The 18111-nt window shown below is 53.9% G+C and overlaps 1 protein-coding gene across 6 annotated transcripts; it reads right to left on the reverse strand.

Moving 5' to 3' along the window:
* Positions 1-5858: 5858 nt before the first annotated feature.
* On the reverse strand, positions 5859-17731 carry LOC112987774 (uncharacterized). Of its 6 annotated transcripts, none has more exons than XM_026107809.2 (9): positions 17379-17731; positions 13401-13549; positions 13185-13310; positions 12570-12693; positions 11440-11615; positions 9664-9842; positions 8822-8975; positions 8374-8498; positions 5859-7224 (listed from the first exon to the last, which is right to left on the reverse strand). In XM_026107809.2, exons 2-9 carry the CDS (start codon positions 13453-13455, stop codon positions 6376-6378), a joined length of 1788 nt encoding a protein of 595 aa, XP_025963594.2. In that variant the 5' UTR covers positions 13456-13549; positions 17379-17731; the 3' UTR covers positions 5859-6375. The 6 variants fall into 6 exon arrangements, with proteins under 6 accessions (XP_025963594.2, XP_025963593.2, XP_064374093.1 ...); XM_026107808.2 differs by lacking the exon at positions 17379-17731 and adding an exon at positions 17298-17370; XM_064518023.1 differs by lacking the exon at positions 17379-17731 and adding an exon at positions 17298-17348 and having other exon boundaries at positions 13401-13568.
* Positions 17732-18111: the final 380 nt, after the last annotated feature.

Raw genomic sequence — 18111 nt, forward strand, 5'->3', positions numbered from 1 at the left:
GCAGAGATGGAGGCTACAAAAGCTCTTCTCACTTCAACTCGGAAAATTCAGTTCTAAAATGCCATATTGAAATGTCACGATCATTTTGGTTTTTTCCACTGTTACTAATTATGTACCATAGAGAACAGGGACTATTCAAATTTAAATCACCCTCTGGGTTGGGGTGATACCCCACTGCTGAAGAGTAGCTCACCTGAGTCACCCATGGTGATTCTGTGCCAGAAGTTCAGAACAGAATCTTTTCTTCTTCTTCTTTTCTCTTCTCTTTGACGTGACTGTTATAAAAAAGCTGGCTGCACCCCAGAACAACCTCAGCCTCCCCGTCAGGCTCTGGGCAGGTTGGGGACCCTTCAGACATCACTTCCTGAGGGACAGCAGCAACTGTCCCCACACAGCTGAGGGCTGTGGTGCAAAGCACACATGATCATCTGGACAGCCTACGAGTTGCTTCTTTTTCAACTACTCTCCATTCCCCAGTGAAGATAAACCAGTAACAGTAGTAGCTGTCATATCAGACAAGGCAGTCATGGGAGCCAGTTTCACCCCACCATGCCAGGCCAGCACCTCCCAGCGTACAGCCCGGATCCTGGCCGGTGTTGCACCAGCCAGACTGGCACAATGCACACTCCTTGCTTGGCGTGGAGGACTTGAAGCTCGGACTGTAGATCCCTTCTGTTCCCAGTGCCCGCAGGCATGTGGGAACCCTGCCACGTGGCTCTCTAACTGCACAACTGAGGAGGAGGCTTTGACAAATGCTACGCTTGAGTGGCTCCTTGAAAACACCCTGCCACCATAAAATGACATTCAGGAGCAGTGGCGGGACTGGACACCCCACTGGCACTGCTGGGGATGAGGTGGTCGGTCAAACAGGGTGCACATACCTAGGGTTTTGACTGTGACCTGGAGACACATCGCAGACTGTGAAGCACAGAGGGAATGGTGCCCGCACAAAACACACAATGAATTATGGAAGAGAGCGAGCCCTTGGCATATAATCTCTGTTCAGTCCCAAGCAAAGGCCCCAACCTCCTCGTCTCACCAGCCAAATACTCCCTGACAATTAAGGGCAGTCCAGCATTGCAGCAGGATGCTCAGAGATGTGTAGTCTCCATCCTTGGAGGTTTCCAAGTCCAGACTGGAAAAGGCCTGGTGTCACAGGTGACCCTGCTTTGAGAGGAGGATGGATTAGAGCCCTCCCAAGGTCCCTTCCAATTTGAATTTTCCTATGATCTGCTGTATGGGGACACAGAGCAGCTTTTACTAAAATCACTGGCTGCAGCCAGCATCCTGGAGGTAAGGGTGTTTCTGCACAACGACACCACTGCACTGTCTCAGACCTGAGCTCAAAGTACAAAGCCAGCACCTGCTTAACACCACCAGTGAGAAGAGAACTTGGCACTACCCGCCTCCCAAGTGAATGGTGCACAGATGTGTGCTCCCTGGTGCAGATGTAATGTGGTTTCTAGGGCTCATCCCAGGTTGCAGTTGTGATTTTGGCCAGCTGCAAATGTTTGTGTCACTCAGACTGTTTTGTGGGCACATGCATGGCCAAAGCAAAGCCAGTCAGAGTCAAGAGCACATCTCAGGGAGGTCCAGCACCTCTGCAAGAGCTCAGTGCTCCATTATAAAGCATAAAGAAAATAGCTTATGGGGTCAGACCAAAGGGACCAAAGGGTTAGTCTAGAAAAGAGACTGAACAAAGATGCAGAGGAGTATTGAAAAGGGATAAGCTGTTCTCTGGGGACAGGACAAGAAACCACAAAAAGAAAAAGTGCGATGAGTCACTGGGGAAACATTTAATGGGGAAAACTCTGACCACCTGTGGGGAAAGAGCAGGTCAGGTTCCCCATTCCTGAACCTCTCAAGGCAGAAGTGGGAAATGCATCTCAGGAATGCTTCAGGGAGAGAATGTCCTGGATGGGAGCTGCACTCAACAAGTTCCCAGGGTTGCTGCTCCCATCTGCTGCGATGCTGCAATTTATCCACCAGCAGGATGGCATGACCACAGGGCCACAGAGTTCAGCAAAAGCAGGCACATGATTTTGGCTGTGCAAATTTTTGCAGAGCAGTCACAACTGTAGGTCAAACACCTCAAAACCTTCAAGTAAAAAAAAAAAAATCATTGGGATGAAAGGAGGGGAAGTAGGAGTGGAACATTTTGCTCAGGCATCTACAGATTGCAATGCTTCAGCTCCTGTTTGTCTCAAACCGCCAGTTCCTCTGAAGCCTAACTGCCTAACTTTAGTAAGGGGGGAATTCTGGCCCAGTTTTTTGGTTTGGTTTTTAAACACCTGAAAATGAAAAAGTCCATTTCATGTGATCCAAAACAATGACACATATTTGTGCCCAAAATTTCATTTTATCAAAAAAAAAAAAGTGAAACAGCATAACATATAATAGCCACTCCCCAAATTAAGGAAAATGAGACTCTTTTGCTCCTGCTGAGCCTGAAATGAGCTTTGTCGGAAGCAAACAGAACATGTGGGTAACACATGCGTCCCTTCGAGCAGCTCTCGCAACCTTTTCTTTCCTTTTTCTTTAAAAAGTCAGCTCAAGCTATTTTCTATTCCACATGTCCTTGGATCATCTCTAACTGAGATTTTGCTAATCAGCTGCTCTCTTCTCTGGCCAGGGGAGAGGACACCTCTTTGACTCACTCCAGGAGCGCTTCCCCAGGGAAGGCTGTGCCCGATCATGGCAATAGCGCAGTCTCTGCCCCTGGCAGTCCCAAGCACCACCGGGACGTGTGTCTCACAACAGCAGCAGGTCACACTCGTGCTCTGCCTCCACGCTCAGGGCCAGCTAACTTTCTGAGCCCAGCTCTGGCGGTTTATGGCAGCAGTGCCCAGGCACAGGGGAAGCGTTTCCACTCTCAGCACCTCACGCCAGGAGGAAGTGCGCAGAACACAGCCCTGCCGCAAAGAAGGGTTTCAGTATGACGAGCACAGCTGGAGATCCCCCCTCCCTAGCGCAACGCAGGGGTGGTGGAGACGAGCGCTTCTCACCAAACTGGGAGGCTGATGGCACTTGTGCTTGGTTTCCATTTGCTGCTGGAAAAGCGCCCATCAGAGTGCGGAGGCTTGCTCGTCCCTGGGACCAGGGTAGCCACAGAAACCCCTACTACCTTCATATAGCTGCAATCAAAGAAACTGAGCTCACCAGCACAGCAAACCCTTGCCTGCTTCAGGGCCAGATGTGAAGGTCAAGGTGACCTGAGAACATCATTGTGGGGACAGTCCCAGAAACTAGCTAGCTGGAGAGGCAGCCCCTTGTGCAGCAATTGGGACTTTTAGCTATTTGCTGCAAGAACAAGAGTGATACAACAGACTGATCTTAAAATCCAGGCCAGTGACCAGGGTCCCTAGGATGTGCTTTAACCTGGGGATCTCCATGTGTTTTGCAACAGAATAAAAAAAAAGTGGGGAGGAGAAATAGGAATTTCTGGGGAGAACATTGTGAGAACGAGAGGATGGTGGGTCTGCTGGGGAAAGTGGGGGCACCACAGCAACTCAGAGGCGCAGCCATGCAAGCAGGTGGGTAAATGCTACCTCGCAGCTGTGGTCACTGGAATGCGAGCTCTGGAGGGACTTTCTAGGTACCATGGGATCTTCTAGAGCAGAAAGAGAGCCTTCTCTTCCTCCCTTAGCAAGCCAGGGGATTTTTCTTCACTCCTTCCCAGCCCTGCTCACACAAGGCTTCTGGGGTGACAAATCCCATTTGTTTCCTGTCTAAATAAAGTTCTAATGATAGCCAAAAGGGGAGGAGGAGAGGAGACATGGACAGAGTCATGGCAAGTAGCTCTGGCCCAAGGAGCCACCCTGAAGCTGGGTCTGATTCAGAGCTCTAGCAAGATTTTACCTTGCTCACTGCATGAGCTCTGCCCATGACACACAGGGTCCAGGTCACCACTGCCCAGCTTAGCCAAAATCCAAGCTGATTTATCCAAGCTGTTTCTCCCTTGCAAGCCCAGAAGAAAACTAGAAATACCAAGGGCTCCAGGCTCTCAAAGTGCCTCATTTGAGAGACTGCAGTTTTACAGGTGAGAAAGCAGAGGCATTTTCCTCTAAGGGTAAGAAAAAGCACCAAGTCGCAGGGCTCGGTGCCAGCAGGGTGGGGCTAGGGAAGCAGGGAGGCCAGCCAGGCGCAGTGGCAGCTCCACCGGGCTCATGGCCCTGGGCAGAGCATGGAGCAGGAGCCGTCCGTCTATGTCCTCCCCAGTGAAGGCCTGTGTAGGAGCGATGCTGGGGCACACACAGGCAAACCCTTTAGCAGTGTCACCAAGAGCCTCTTCCCGGCTGCCCTGTGCCAGCCTTGACCCATCTACATCCCAGAAGAGCTTTGGTTTAGACCTGCCATAGCAATGCCCCAGCCCTCTCCTGTTAGTATTTCGGCTAATCTCTTCCTCTGAAAAGTAGCTAAATACGTCTCCACCTACGTGGAGATGTAGGAAACATCTGCCTGCTGGGGAAAGTCACAAGCTGCACAACATAAACCAGTCGCGTCTCACGGTCCACTGCAGCGGGCATTCAGCCATGGCCCTGAGGAGACTTGCAGGACCTGTCTCTCTGCTGATACCGCTTCATGCTGGCTCCAGCTTCTTGCATACCCATCATGACCCGATGCATACGTTTAGTGCTGTACCTTTCCAGAGGAATTTAGAAATGCTAAACTACACTGGTAGCTTCTGAAGCACGGCACCCGAGTGGTTTTGATTCTTCTCCCGACCAGGAAGCAGCTATCGAACTGGAAGGGACAGATCCAAGGTAAAAATAACCACAGGGGCTGACAAGGTGCTTCTAACATAGCAACTTCCAGCTAGAGGAAAAAGCTCTCAGACACTGGCAGAGCCAGCCGCTCTCACTCATCTGTGTGTTTCTCGGGCAGGAATGCAGGGAATTTGCAATAGCTCCTGATTTCCTGGCTGCCTTTGAGAAAACCTGTCTGCACCACAGCTAGCACCCTCCGTATCTGCACGTGCCCCGACACTGCCGGGTCCCCTCTCCTGGAGGGGATGGGGGGGAGCACGGGGTCCGACCCAAGGCGCAGGTGAGAAGGTGCCCTGCACGGTGGCAAGACGGGGCTGCCCCACATCCCTGCTCAGCTGACAGAAAACCACAGACAGTGTGCTACAAGTTTCTAGATGAATCAGCCAGCCCCAGCGGCAGGGGAAGAGGAAGGCTGACAGTCATGGGGAGGGAGGGCACAGTCACCCCAGAGACGGGGCTGTTGCACAGCTGGGGCGACACACAGGGCCGGAGAGGTGACTCACTGGAAACCTGGGCTAGGAAGTGCTGCAGAGCTTAAGGAACCTGGTGCAGCTCCGCACACCGTGGCTGAGGGCCAGGGAGCTGAGGCTCCCACCCAGAAGGCTCCACAGGGTCGATCACAGGGCTGGCAGCTCTGCCAGCCGCAATAGGTGCCAGGGGGCTGGACACCAGTGATTTCTCCCCTATTCCCAAACCCAGCTTGAATCTCTTGATTTCTCCCCCAGAGCTCAGATCCACTGATCCTGGCCCCCACAACTCAAAGGTAAAATGCTGCTAGACACTGAGGAGCCAGGGCTTCCCCTCACTGTCATAGCTGCAGGCACAGCCTCGCCAATATATCCAAGAGGACAACCCCAGGGCAGGGGTACTCAAAAGGAGATTGCCCCAGTTGTGCTAGACAGAATCAGAAAACTATTCTGCAGTTGCTAATGTACCAGCCTGTCCCCAGGCAACGGCAACAGAAACACACAAACCAGCCGCAGGCAAAGTTTCCTCCCAGGGAAGCCCCAAGTTTTCCTGTCACCTTTCCCAGATACTACTTAAACAAAGCTGCACTGATTTTGTAACACAGAAACAATAAGGCATGGAAGAGACTTTCCCACAATAAATTAGTCATTTGAAAACAGTTCCAGTGCACAATCTGTATTTCCAGAGCCATGCCAGACAAGCAAAAAAAAAAACCAAAAACCCTTTAATATAATGGAAAAATTTTATATATAAAAATATATATTTGCTTAAGTATATATACATAACATATACACACAAATACATACATACATATATATATTTATGTATATATAATATATATTTGTATGTATGTATGTGTACAGATACGAAGGATCAAAAAATGACAGGGATATTCAAAAGATGCTGACCTCACTGTCTTTCTGTGGCAGCCGGTCCCAGAGCATGCTTGTACCTGTCTGCCTGGGAATCTTGACCCAGTCCCAGCCCCAAAGAGGCGCACACATGTCTGAGCAGGCAGTCCATCATGGTTGGGTCAGCTTTGGGTAATGTTCCTTGCTCCACCAGAGCTACCCATTAATGCTGCTATCTGGTTCCCGACGGCGGGTGTGCATCTGCTCTCCTGTTACTGTCCTACCTGATGCTAGGGCTCATTGGTGACCAGGGGATGCCTCTCATAGCCGGAGGAGGTGGCTGCCTGCAGGATGTTGAGGGGCAAATAGGGCACTTTGCAGGAACCAGGCAGAGGGACACCTTGCCAGCCCCGTGTCGCCTGGTTCGAGTCGCTCTGCTGTGTGTCGCTGTCACCCAACTCTGGCTCGGCCCCATGGCCATGCAGGTGACAGAGCGCAGGGAAGAGCTGGCCTCTGGCCTCTTCATCGGCTGGCAACTTCACAGAGCTGAGTGGTATCCAGGGCTGGCAGTGGGACTCTGCCATGCCAAGGCTCTCCTTTAGGTCCTCTTGGCTGAAACTTGTGCCCTGTGGAGTCAGAGAGAGGCTGCTGCCCACTCCCAAGAGTGGGCATTGGCATTTAGAATAAAGCAAGGAAAGCCACATCTCAGGTGTCTGGTAGTCTTTGTCACCCCTGTAACTGTCATCATTGAGTTGTGCCAGCACTGGCTGCTCCAAACATGCCCATGAGCCACTGGGCAGCTGGGTCGGTAAAGCCGACACATCATCCCCTTCCCTATCCTCCTCCAGCCCCTCCAGGGGTGAGGAGGCCTCAGAGTCAAAGACATGCTCCAGCTGGATGGGGGCAAAGGACAGGTCCTCGCTTTCAGGCCAGTCCGGCCTAAATCCATTGGCACAGTAGCCGCCTATCTCCTGAGAAAAGCTTTCTCCAAGGAGCAGCTGGACTTGGGGCTTTTTCTGCTCAGCTGCAGATGGTCCATGAGAGGGAAGCACAGCCAGCGAGAGCACAGTGAAGGAGTCTCCCTCGAGTTCAAGGGTGGGCACCCTGATGTTCACAGTCAGCTCCTCATTCAAAATAGCCTGCCAGGAAACAAGCAACAAACCAACCCGTCTGAGATTGCTGAAACTTCCACCAGCCCTGTGGTGACAGACTGCCAAGGCTGGTGAAGGCAGTGGTCCAGGACAGCCCGTCTCCTGCTCTCAGACCCCAGCAGAGACGCACACAGGGTTCTGCTCCGTAGCTCATGGGGGCTCCAATGCCAGGAAGTAGCAGAGGTAGGCCACAGCAGTTACTAGTGTTGCTGCTTTTCAAGCTACTTCCCAGGCATCAGATGCTGGTTGAAGAGCTCTTACCTACTCAGAGACACAAGCAATCCCCACAGAGAAGCCAACCAGACCAGGAAAGCAAAGGGCACTGCAACCAAACTGGGACAGGCTTTTCCACTTGCCCGCGCAAGTCCTTTCCATGTTGTCATGGAGTGCTGTGCTCACACAGCTGGGCAAGCCATTTGCACACCTGGTGCACTCAAAAGGCTGCTCAGCCCAGGCTGCTGGCACCCCCTAGGATTGGCACCGTCAGCACCAAGAAATGGGAACACAGGGAAGAACTGGGTCTCAGGGAGAAAAACTGTTCTGGGAACTGTTTCCACAGGGTTTTTCCCATGGAAAGTGGAGATTTACAACCCAGTTCTGCTGACTTAGGACATTTAGTTGTCTGTTTTATTGTCTCAACAGAACTGTAATCCTGGATGCATCTCCAAACTTTCTCTCAGTGCTGCATTTGACCCAAGGATAGAGCAGCCTGTTAACGTGGCAAGGGGCTATGTCTCAGCAAGGCCACCAACCATCCCAGGATAGCATCCCGCTCTTCTCTACTCTTTCCCACTTCTTCCTCTCCAAGCTACTCCTGCTGGGCACACAGCCAAGCAAAACCAGTGGTCTCCAAAGGAGTAGGCTTCTAGTGCCATGGACCACACCCAGGCCACGTACTGCCCAAGGCATACTCCTTCAGTGCGGCCCATGGCTGCCTGATGCATTCATCAGCATCTCTGGCAATGCAATATGAGGCCTGGGGTGATGATGGGTCAAAGAGCAGGTGACGTACTAGGGCACCAAGAGTTGGTACAAGATGTGGAGGGAAGGAAGTGCTGAGCTCCCTGAGAACATAGATAATCCTGGCTCAGTCATGGTGCACAGGAGGACAAAGCTGGACGATGGTTGTTCACTCACAAGCGAGTTTGGGATGCGCATCTCTGAGGGTCTCAGGAACGCATACAGCTGAAAGAAGCAGAGCCCAGCCATGAACAGCACCAGCAAGACGGCACTCAGTACGGCGAGGAGGACCCAGAGAAAGCCTGTGGTTGAGAACAGGTTGAGAGTTGGAGGAACCCCACTTGGCATCCCCAACAGTGTGCCCTAAGCCAGCTTTTCCCTGGGAGTCCCATGACAGGCTGGGATGATCCAGGCAGGAGGTACAGGGCAAGCCAAAGTCAGATGGCCAGAGACCATCTTCCCTCGAGAGAAGAGGAGGGGGATCCTCACAGAGTCCTGTTAGGTGACGAAACCTGACCAGAACGGCCAGAGGTTGCGTGTCCCTCTCCCTCTGACACACGTCCATGCCCTGAACCAGGGCCCAGAGATGGAAGGACAGCAGCTGAGACAGCTAGAGAGCTCTCACCTCCAGGGGTGGCTGGTGTTGTGATGCACTGTGCAGCCTCCCTGCTCTGCTCCCTGGGCATGCCCACTGTCACAGTCCGGACACAGTATTGGGTGCTTGGTTTCAAGTACCTGAACATGCAGGGAGCTTCCTTGCCCCTCTGTCCACAGGCCACCTGGAAGCAGAGGGGGATGCTTGGCTAAGGGGGCCTGGCAATACCTCCCCCAGGGCCAGGGGAGGTCTGTGCACTGCTCTGTTTCTTGGCATTGGGAGATGCAGCCAGAGGTGGGAAGCAACATGTCCATCAGCCTCGACATCATGGGACCAGCATCAAGTGCAGATCCTCCTGTCCCACTTCCCATCATCTCCAGGATTTGTTTCTTCACCCCAGGAACCCTTTAGTGGCTGGCACAGGTCCCAAAGCAAATTTGTTTTTTATAGCCAGCTTTTATCCTGACAGGTATTGTTACAGTTCTTTTCTTATTCGTGTAGTCTCGAAAAGGAAAGGGGTCTCCCCCCAGACCTCCAAGTTTCATCTCTCCAGCTCCCCAGCCCTGCGCACCAGAAAAGCCAGTGGCCTGGCCTGCCCCGTTGCCCGTGAGGGCATCTCTTTCCCAGCAGAAGGCATTACTGTGGCAGGATGGGTGGCCAAGCCACCTGCCCAACCCCCACAGCTTTGTGGGGGCTGTCTGCCAGTCTGAGGCCCAGACGCTGCCAGGACAATGCATCCAGGGGAGGACTCCAAAGCTTCCTTCTGAAAGCTCCATTTTGCTGCACCAGAAAAGCTTTTGCAAATCCTGTGCCCTCTGAGCCTTGCCTGCCCCGCCACACAGTTGGGAAGCCCTTTTCTCCCCAGCACATACTTGCTGGACAAGTACATCCTCTTCGTAAAGGTTCAGCCAGTACCACAGTTTCCCCAGCACTTCATCGATGGGCTCGTAAGAGCCATTTACATTTTGGTATGGAGTGAGTGGCATGATGATGTTTATGCTAAGGATGTGACCCTGGAGCAGCCAGGACAGCTTGGGAGGACCCACAACTGCTGTAGAAAATAGAAGAGGGGAGGGAGGGAAAAAAAAGACCTTCAAAACACAGGACAGTTATCTCATTTGTCTAGAAATGATACTTTTCTCTTGATTGTCGCAGTCCTAGTGCAAAGATGTTTTCTCAGCAGGTCTAACCTGATGGCATCTCATGCTATGAAACCATCTTTAGAAACTGCAGCAGCCAGGTGTTTCTGATAGCTATTGCTGCTTCTGCCTGCTCTGGCAACACCAGCACAGTCCCCGTTAAACCTACTAGCGCTTCTGGCTCCCTTCTGCCGACCATTGCACATTCAGTTCATTGTGACAACCCCGTATGAGACAGGTTAGGGGAAGGCTATGCTGTTTGGACAGGAGACTGCTCTAGCCAGCCTGTGATAGAGAAGAGACGTGCGCTCACAGCTTGCTTCCCTGCATACATATCACCTCACGAACACGGCAGTCAGGGTAAGGACAGTGCTGTAGGGGCTGTTCCTGCCTTAACCAGCCTGCACCAGCTTTGACTTGCCTGAACAAAAATGCCCTCACACAGCACCTCTCAGATCCATGACAGGGACAAATGGGGGATGCTTTTAAGAGGGAAGCCTGGAAGAGCATCCGCTGTCCTGCCCGATTTCAATGCACTCTCCAGAGACTCAGATTATCACAACACCTTGTTCTCAACATTTCCTGAGGAGCTGGTGCTGACAGTCAGGGTCAAGGATAGCTGCCCTAGCACGCGCATGAGACCTGGTCCTTGCCCACATGCTTCCAGTCCAGAGCCTAAGTGGGTGAGAGCAAGCCCTAGATGGCTGTGCAAGCTTGGAAGAGCAGAAGTAAGAGGGCAGATATAAAGCTCTTCTCTTCCAGCTCGTTCATCTCCAGTTCTAGGCACTGGTAGTTCTCAGACTTCTGAGCTGACATTTGTGTGGGGTGGAGAGAAGGGGTCACTACAGAGTTTAATCCCTCTCCCAGCATCCCTCATCCTGGTGGGACAGCTTGCTGGCCCTCTCGTCCCTCACCCAACCCGCAAAGCCCATCAAAATGGCTCTGTGATGCAGACTGGCAACCTGGACCTGAAGCTAGGCCTGGATCCACAGCTCTTTCATCCCTTTGGGCACCATGAAGACCACCCTACCATAAAGGAAACCTACACTGGATCAAAGAGAAGGGACCCTTCCCAGAGGTGCCTAGGGACAGAGGCAACAGCACAAGCTGCAGCTAGAGAAATTCTGATTGATTATATATTCCCCCCCCCCCCAAAGATGGTCAAACACTGCAACAGGGACTCAGGGGTGCAGGAATCTGCATCTTTGGAGATAGTCTCTGCTTGACTGGACAAGACTTTGAGCAGCCTGCTCTAACTGAACCTGCTTTGAGCAAATGAAAGCCCCCTCCCTTCATTTCCAGTCCCATAGAAATTCTGGGGACTCCCAGAGGTCTCATCCCACTGCCTCTCTCCCCTTGTTCTTCACAGCCCTGGTATAATGCAGTCCTTTTCCAGCAGTTATGCTCATATCCCTGTGCTCTGATCAAGTTTCTCAACATTTTCCCCATCAGTATCAGCCTCTCCAAGGGCCCCATCCCCTCCATCAGCTCCCCATCCCAGGTCCTTACTGTCTCTGTATGGCTGTAGTTCACTAGAACAGACCCACTCGGACAGCTCATCTCCGTCCACCGCTCTCACTCTTGCCCAGTAGATACCATAGATATCTTCAAAATATAGCTCGCAAGTCCAGGATGAGCTGGTGCTGTTCCCCCAACAGGTATCTGCCTTGGTCCAGTGAGAAGTTCTACCCATGGAAAGAATGCATTGAGAAGGTGCCAAAAAGGGGAGAAACTACTGCCTACCCATTGCAAATCTGACAAAGCAGAGTGGGTCAGATAACATGGATAATGCAGCCCAGGACACTGTTGGCAAATAAGAGCATTGCTCTGGGGTTGAGGGAGGTGATTATTTGGCACTGATGAGACCACATCTAGGAGTGCTGTGACCAGTTCCAGCTCCCGAGGACAAGACAGGCATGGACATATTGGAGTGAGTCCAGTGAAGGGCCACAAAGATGATTAAAGGATTGGAGCATCTCTCATATGAGCAGAGGCTCGGAGAGCGAGGACTCTTTAGCCCAGAGAGGAGAAGGCTCAGGGGGATCTTATCAATGTGTACGAATATCTGCTGGGAGGGTGTCAGGAGAACGGGGCCAGCCTCTTCTCAGTGGTGTTGAGTGACAGGATAAGAGGCAATGGGTACAAACTGAAACACAGGAAATTCCATTCAAACATAAGGGGGAAAAAAAACACTTTTTTTTTACTGTGAAGGTGGTCAAAAAAGGGAACAGGTTGCCTAGGCAGGTTATGGAGTCTCTATCCTTGGGGATATTCAAAACCTGACTAGACATAATCCTGAGCAACCTGGTTTAAATGGCCCTGCTTGAGCAGAGGACTTGAGGTAGATGATATCCAGAGGTCCTTTCTAACCTCAACTATTCTGTTATTCTATGAAATTTACTCCAGGAAAACAGTCCTCTGGCTATCAAAGGGCCCCCAACTTCCTCCTCACACAACCCTCTGCTACCTCTCAGGCCTCAGAGGGGAATCAAGCATAAGTATCAGATGACGGGTGACCAGCCAGTAAGCACATCTGGGCAGAGAGAGGGGCATAGGAAGCCCCCGGTGGGCAGGCCAGGGCTTCGAGGCAGCTGGGATGAGAACACTCCCACCTCCTTCCTCCCCAGCTCCATACATACCGTCTTCTCCTCCACTCCACCTGGTACCCGGCACTGCTGGGCGAGCGAGGGTCCGGCTCCCACGTCAGGAAAGTGTGGAAGTTCTTTGCCACTAGCGTCACATTCTGTGGAGGAAATGGCATGCCTGGGGGAGCAGGGGAAAGGGGTGTAAGGGCAAAGGAAGGCAACGTTGCTCTGCTCCAGGATGGCCCACAGAGAGATATGTGCTCACCCCTCTGCCGCCTAAGTGGGATGTGTTGGTATCCAAGCAGTGCTGTTGCCTGGCTCTTTCGTCCTTCACCACTCATCACTGTCTCGCATTAACCCAGCTTGTGGCTACACTGTGCAGATCTCACTGCTTTGTGCAGGCGCCATGGGCCCGTGCACACCCGACAACCCTGCAACCTCAGTCCGCACAGGTGAATACCAGCTCCTTGGTGGTCTCCAGCAAGGGCTGGCTGGAAGCACAGCTCGCAGTACCTGTGTTTTGGGAATCTCCCACGTGACCCAACACACCCTGGAGTATCCTATTTGCAGTCCCTTGAAAGGCACTGACAGGTCCTCCAACGGCATGTCCCACAGGCCTGGGGAGCAGTGCACTACCCAAACCTCTCTCAGCCGCACGTGGGAGATAACCTGTCCCTGGAGGTCCTGAGGCACAGGAAAATCCAGTTGCATTTTCCAAGTCTGGTCCCCTCCTCTCTGCAAGTACCTTCTGTAGGTCTGAGAGCTGTCCCCATACTTTCTCCTCCACTGTAGACCCTGCAGCCAAGGCCACAGTGAGACAGTCAGGGCTTTGCCTCCTTTTCCTGGCCCACCAAGAGCAGGTGACAGCTCCAGAGTTGGACTTACCCCAGAGTAGGGTGCAGCTGGCGACAGACAGAAGCAAGCTCAGCACAGCACTCATGTTCCCACCAGGCCACGTCCATTTGCCCCCAGCTCTACACTGGCATGCTGGAGCCCATGGTGAGATGCGTGGGTCGTCCTAGCTGTTTTGCCACCTGCAAGCACAACAGATGACTGGAACCTGAGATTAGAGAAAACTTATTTTCCCAAAGCCATGGCTGCAAGAGGAGGTGCTATGCCCTTTCCATAGCGAGGGATGCATGTGCCACCGTGCCCCAGGTATGACTTGCACGTGGAGGTTTTGTGCCCGGTTTGCAGACAGCCTTGGCATGGGGGCCTCTGCTCTGGAGCAGGCAGAGACCCTGTGCTCCCACTGGGACCAGGGGAAGCAGCGCGAAGGCAGGTGTCCTCAGGGCTGCGGTGACAGGGAGGGAGCACTAGCTGCAATGGAGGCTGGTACCAAATCCAGCCAAGCGGTGCTCCCTTTGCAACGTGCAGCACCCTGCGATCCCTCACGTTGTTGCTCAGCAGCGCACTCCGAGCTCGGATCAGCCGTCTGCACACCCACGATAGCAGGAATCCCCCGGCCCTTCTCAGCACCACGGGACCCGGTGGGCAGCTTGCCATCTCTCACGCCGCACGCAGAGAGGCCTCCCAGCTGTGCCCTGGCATCTGGCACACCTGAGCTGGCCTAACTCTGGGGCCATTTGCTGCGGGATGTGGTGCCTGCTGCCGGGTGCCTCTCACCCAAGAGGTGTCCCAGGTGGAGGGCGGAAGGGATGCCTCGCTGGGGAGCTGGGGCCTGGTCTGACACATCAGCAGGCCGCCAGGCTGGCTGCCGATCAGACCCCTGCCTCTGCAGCGGTGCTGCCTTGTGCCACGCTCAGTCACTGTCAAACAATTTCAAAACAGCAGCATTAGAGTCCATCAGATTAGTTTCTCCAGACAAGTCTCCCCTCTCTGCTGCTGACATGCGTCAGCACGGTATTGCCCTTGGTCACCAGCATGACAGTGGTCACAGTGCGACAGCTCTGCACGGTGGGACACGTCTCGGGTGAGCGTGAACTGGCTCACTCCGTCTCACCCTCAAGGAGCGTCCCGAGAGCAGAGACACCCACATTGATCCGGTTCCCCACCACATTTGGTCCCTCTCTAAAGTTAGCAATAAGTCACACTCCTGGTATCATTAGCACATCCGCATAGCGAGTAGTATTTGTCAGAGAAAGCTCACAGCTTAAGGTTCACATCAGCCTGGAGGTGACTCAACTCTGCTTACCCACCCGCTTGCTCGGGATGGGCATGCTTCTGGGGATGACTCACTGCTGCTGCAGCCGCAACACCGCCGCCTCGACCACCTTCAGCCCTCCCTGGGGGTAGGACGAGGTGCGTCCGCGCGCACCTGCTCCTTGCCAGGTGTCCTGAGGTGCCCCGCAGGGCACCATGCCCTCAGGAAGGAGGCCCCAGTCTGCACAAGCCACAGAAGAGCCCCGGGACCATGGTCCTGCCTGGGCTCCTGCGTCACAGCCGAACGCTGCACAAACCGAGAGGTGACATCGGGGCAATGCTGCAGCACATTATCATTTTGTTTCCTCATACCTATCTCTGTTGTATATTGGTATATAATGATATATATTATATACCATGCCCTGTCTCCAAAATCTGGGCAGTAGCTTGTCGTCTTTGCCTCCCTTCAGAGCCCAGCTCCTTGCTAGTTTTCACCCCTCTTGCCAGCTACTGAAAACATTTCCAGGCAGCATGGAGGTACCTTGCTCTGCAGGAAGAGCTAGGCAAGGGCTTTGTTTGCTGTTGCCAATTCTGACTTCTTGGTCACAGAGACATGTTTCCTCCAGCAAATGAGGGGAGCCCAGGGCCATTTCCAGAGGCAGAAGGGTGGGAGCATTTCCCACGCCAGATTAGACATCCATTGGACTTACTCTCAATGAGTTGCCTCCCAGTCTTTTCATCTTATATTGACTCCACATCAACAGCATTGCCACATCAATGTTATTACTGTGATTGGCTTTGCAAGTGCATATATAATGCTTTCCGCAGTGCGTGGCTAGAACTTTCCAACATCATAAGCAAGGGTGGCTTTGCTTTCCACAGTCGACGGCTGGGACAGCAGCTTTCCTGCACACAATGCAGCCTCTCCTCTGAGCACAACAGCAACCCACCCACTCGGGGCTGCCAAACCGCCTCCCTTTCTTCCCGCTCTCACCCCAGTCCTGCCACACCTGAGCACCATCCAGAAGGTGTTTTCTGCCCCTTGCAACCACTCAGAGCTGAAAACAAGGAGAAGCAGTCAGTGACCCGGGACGGGTGACTGGATGCTACAGTCAACAGCTCCAAGCCCCAAGGTGAGACCTCCAAGAGGCCAGAGCTGCTGAAGGGTGGGCAGCTAGTTTTCCCACCTTCACCACCCCAGCCAGGCCCACGTGGATGTAGCAGAAGGCAACAGCTGCACTGCTAAACCCAAAACACAGGGAGCAGCTCAGATCAAGACACAGACTTAACAGTGCCACAGAGGGTGGTTTTAGCACTCAGCGCTACCGCTGAGGTTTGCACAAGCCGTGGTGAAAACAGGCCTCTCCTCCCTCGCTCCTCTCCCTTAATGCTCGGGGCCATCATCACAGCCAGCTGAAAGTCACCTAAAAACGATCTTCCGGTCCACAGGGATGCTGTGGACCCAGGGCTCTCCACCCCCAGGCCCCGCTGCCTGGGCAGGGGAGGGAGGGTGATTCGGTGGGGTGAGCAGCTTCACACCCCGTGGGGTGGCCCCTGCCCTTCAGCAGACGCGGTCGCCGTCCGCCTTTGCCGGCGGAAGAGCAAAAAGCTGAGTGCTGCAGCCCGTGTTGTGCAGCGACATGTTCTTTGGTCTGGGACGCTCCTTGCGCTGGGGCAGCGGGCAGGCCGCCAAGCTCCCGCTGCCTGCACAGCTCGGGCTGCCCAGCCTGCCGCTGGGGCCCTGCAGGGATTTCTGCTCCCCCCGAGCCGAGCCCCTGCAAGGGACTGAGGCAAGGCTGGCCCCACGCCCCAGCACGGCTCTGGGCGCCCCAGCGGCAGGCATCCCCTGCTCCCCGGGAGCACGGCACCCCGGAGGGGGCTGCAGGGCAAAGCGGCGAGGCAGGCCGGGGCGACCCCCCCCCCCAGCCCTTCGCACTGTGCTCCTGGCAGCCTGCCGCACCTTCCAGGGCGGCTGCCACCCCGAGGACCAAGGCACAGCGGTTTCTGCAGCGTCCTGGACCGCTTCGCCCCAAGGAACCGAGGGCCATTTAAGCCCAGAGGGGAAGTTTCTCCTTAAAACACATTGCTTAGTAGCTACCCCATATGCAGAAACTGCAGTGATTAACCCCCCACTCCTCCCCTCATCCTTTCTGTTACCGGCTTCTCCCCGTTGCTACGCTATGCAAAGGCATAAAGGGTCCCTCCTCCTTCCAGCCACACAGCTATGCGTTTGGCCCCTGCCATGACAAGAATGCGTTACAGCAAACACGGCAGCGCAATCTGAGCCCACCACGGTCCATTAAACACAGACACAGGCAGCCCTTCAGCTCAGCAGCCCAGAGTCAGGTTACAAGACTCCAAGAGCATTGGCGGAAGTGTCGTTAGCTCTCTGCTCGGCTCTCCCTCCAGAGCACCTGCGCGGATCATGGTGGGGCAGGATGCGGGGCTGGACGGACCTTAAGCCAGCCTAGCAGAGCCAGTTTTGAGTTAACAGCAACACCTTTGACTCACTGGAATCAAGGCATCAACTCCAACTTCTTTGTCCCCCACTCCCAGGCTTCCTATGGCCAGCATGCCACCCCACTGCGGGGGGTGGTCTCCTCCACTGGGATGCACCAGGCATGCCTACACATGCAGTGCAGCCCTCTCCCGCAGCCTGCCCTCCTCCTCCTCCCTTACCTGCGAAGAGGTTAGTCCCGTCTTGCCACCAGCTGCGCAGCCTGACTGTTCTCAGAGGGCTGCACAGGACATCCCACTCACCTGCTCACAGCACAACACGTGACTTTACTTTGGTGGTTCACACCCTTTTTCCTGGGTCTAGTTTCTTTCTTCTTGCTTCCTTGTTGACTGTGTCATCTTTTTACAGACTTCCACTGAGCTCAGCATTCACTTAGCGGGCTCAGCAGTGCCCTCTGCAAGCAGTGAAAGACACAGCCTCACGTGAACGTGTTGGCCGTCTCCAGGTTTACTACCAAGCAGACACATCTCTCTGCAAGGATGACCAGCGGCCAGAGAGCCACGGTCCTGGCAACAGAAAGCAGCAGCACAGCCAAACATCAGGGAATCTGCCAGGACTGCCCTGTGCCAGCCCACGCAGGGCAGCACAGGCGTGAGCCAGGATGCCTTCAGAAAGTCAGGGTCTTCCTGGGAACCGGTTTTATCCTCTTAAACACCAGCATCCCAAGCTCGATGTACAGACCTGCAGAGGGCTTCTGGATGCCACTCAAAGTGACCACAGCACTCTGCTCCCCACCTCTGGCCAGAGGTGGCCTTGCACAGCCACAATGTTTGCTGTCACATCTGCTCAGTGGCACCACTGCTCTGCCCTAGAAACAACTGCTTCAGCAGAACCAAAAGAAACACGTGCACGGCTCAGCAACGCCTTGTGAGGCCAGGCCTTGCTGCGAAGAGAGGCAGCAGTACAGCAGCCTAACAAGGAGAGCAGAAGTACCAGGAATTATGCTTTCTGAAAGCATAATGCTGTGCAGTTGCT

The sequence above is a fragment of the Dromaius novaehollandiae genome, chromosome 11 (genome assembly GCF_036370855.1).
Source record: "Dromaius novaehollandiae isolate bDroNov1 chromosome 11, bDroNov1.hap1, whole genome shotgun sequence".
Lineage (NCBI taxonomy): Eukaryota > Metazoa > Chordata > Aves > Casuariiformes > Dromaiidae > Dromaius > Dromaius novaehollandiae.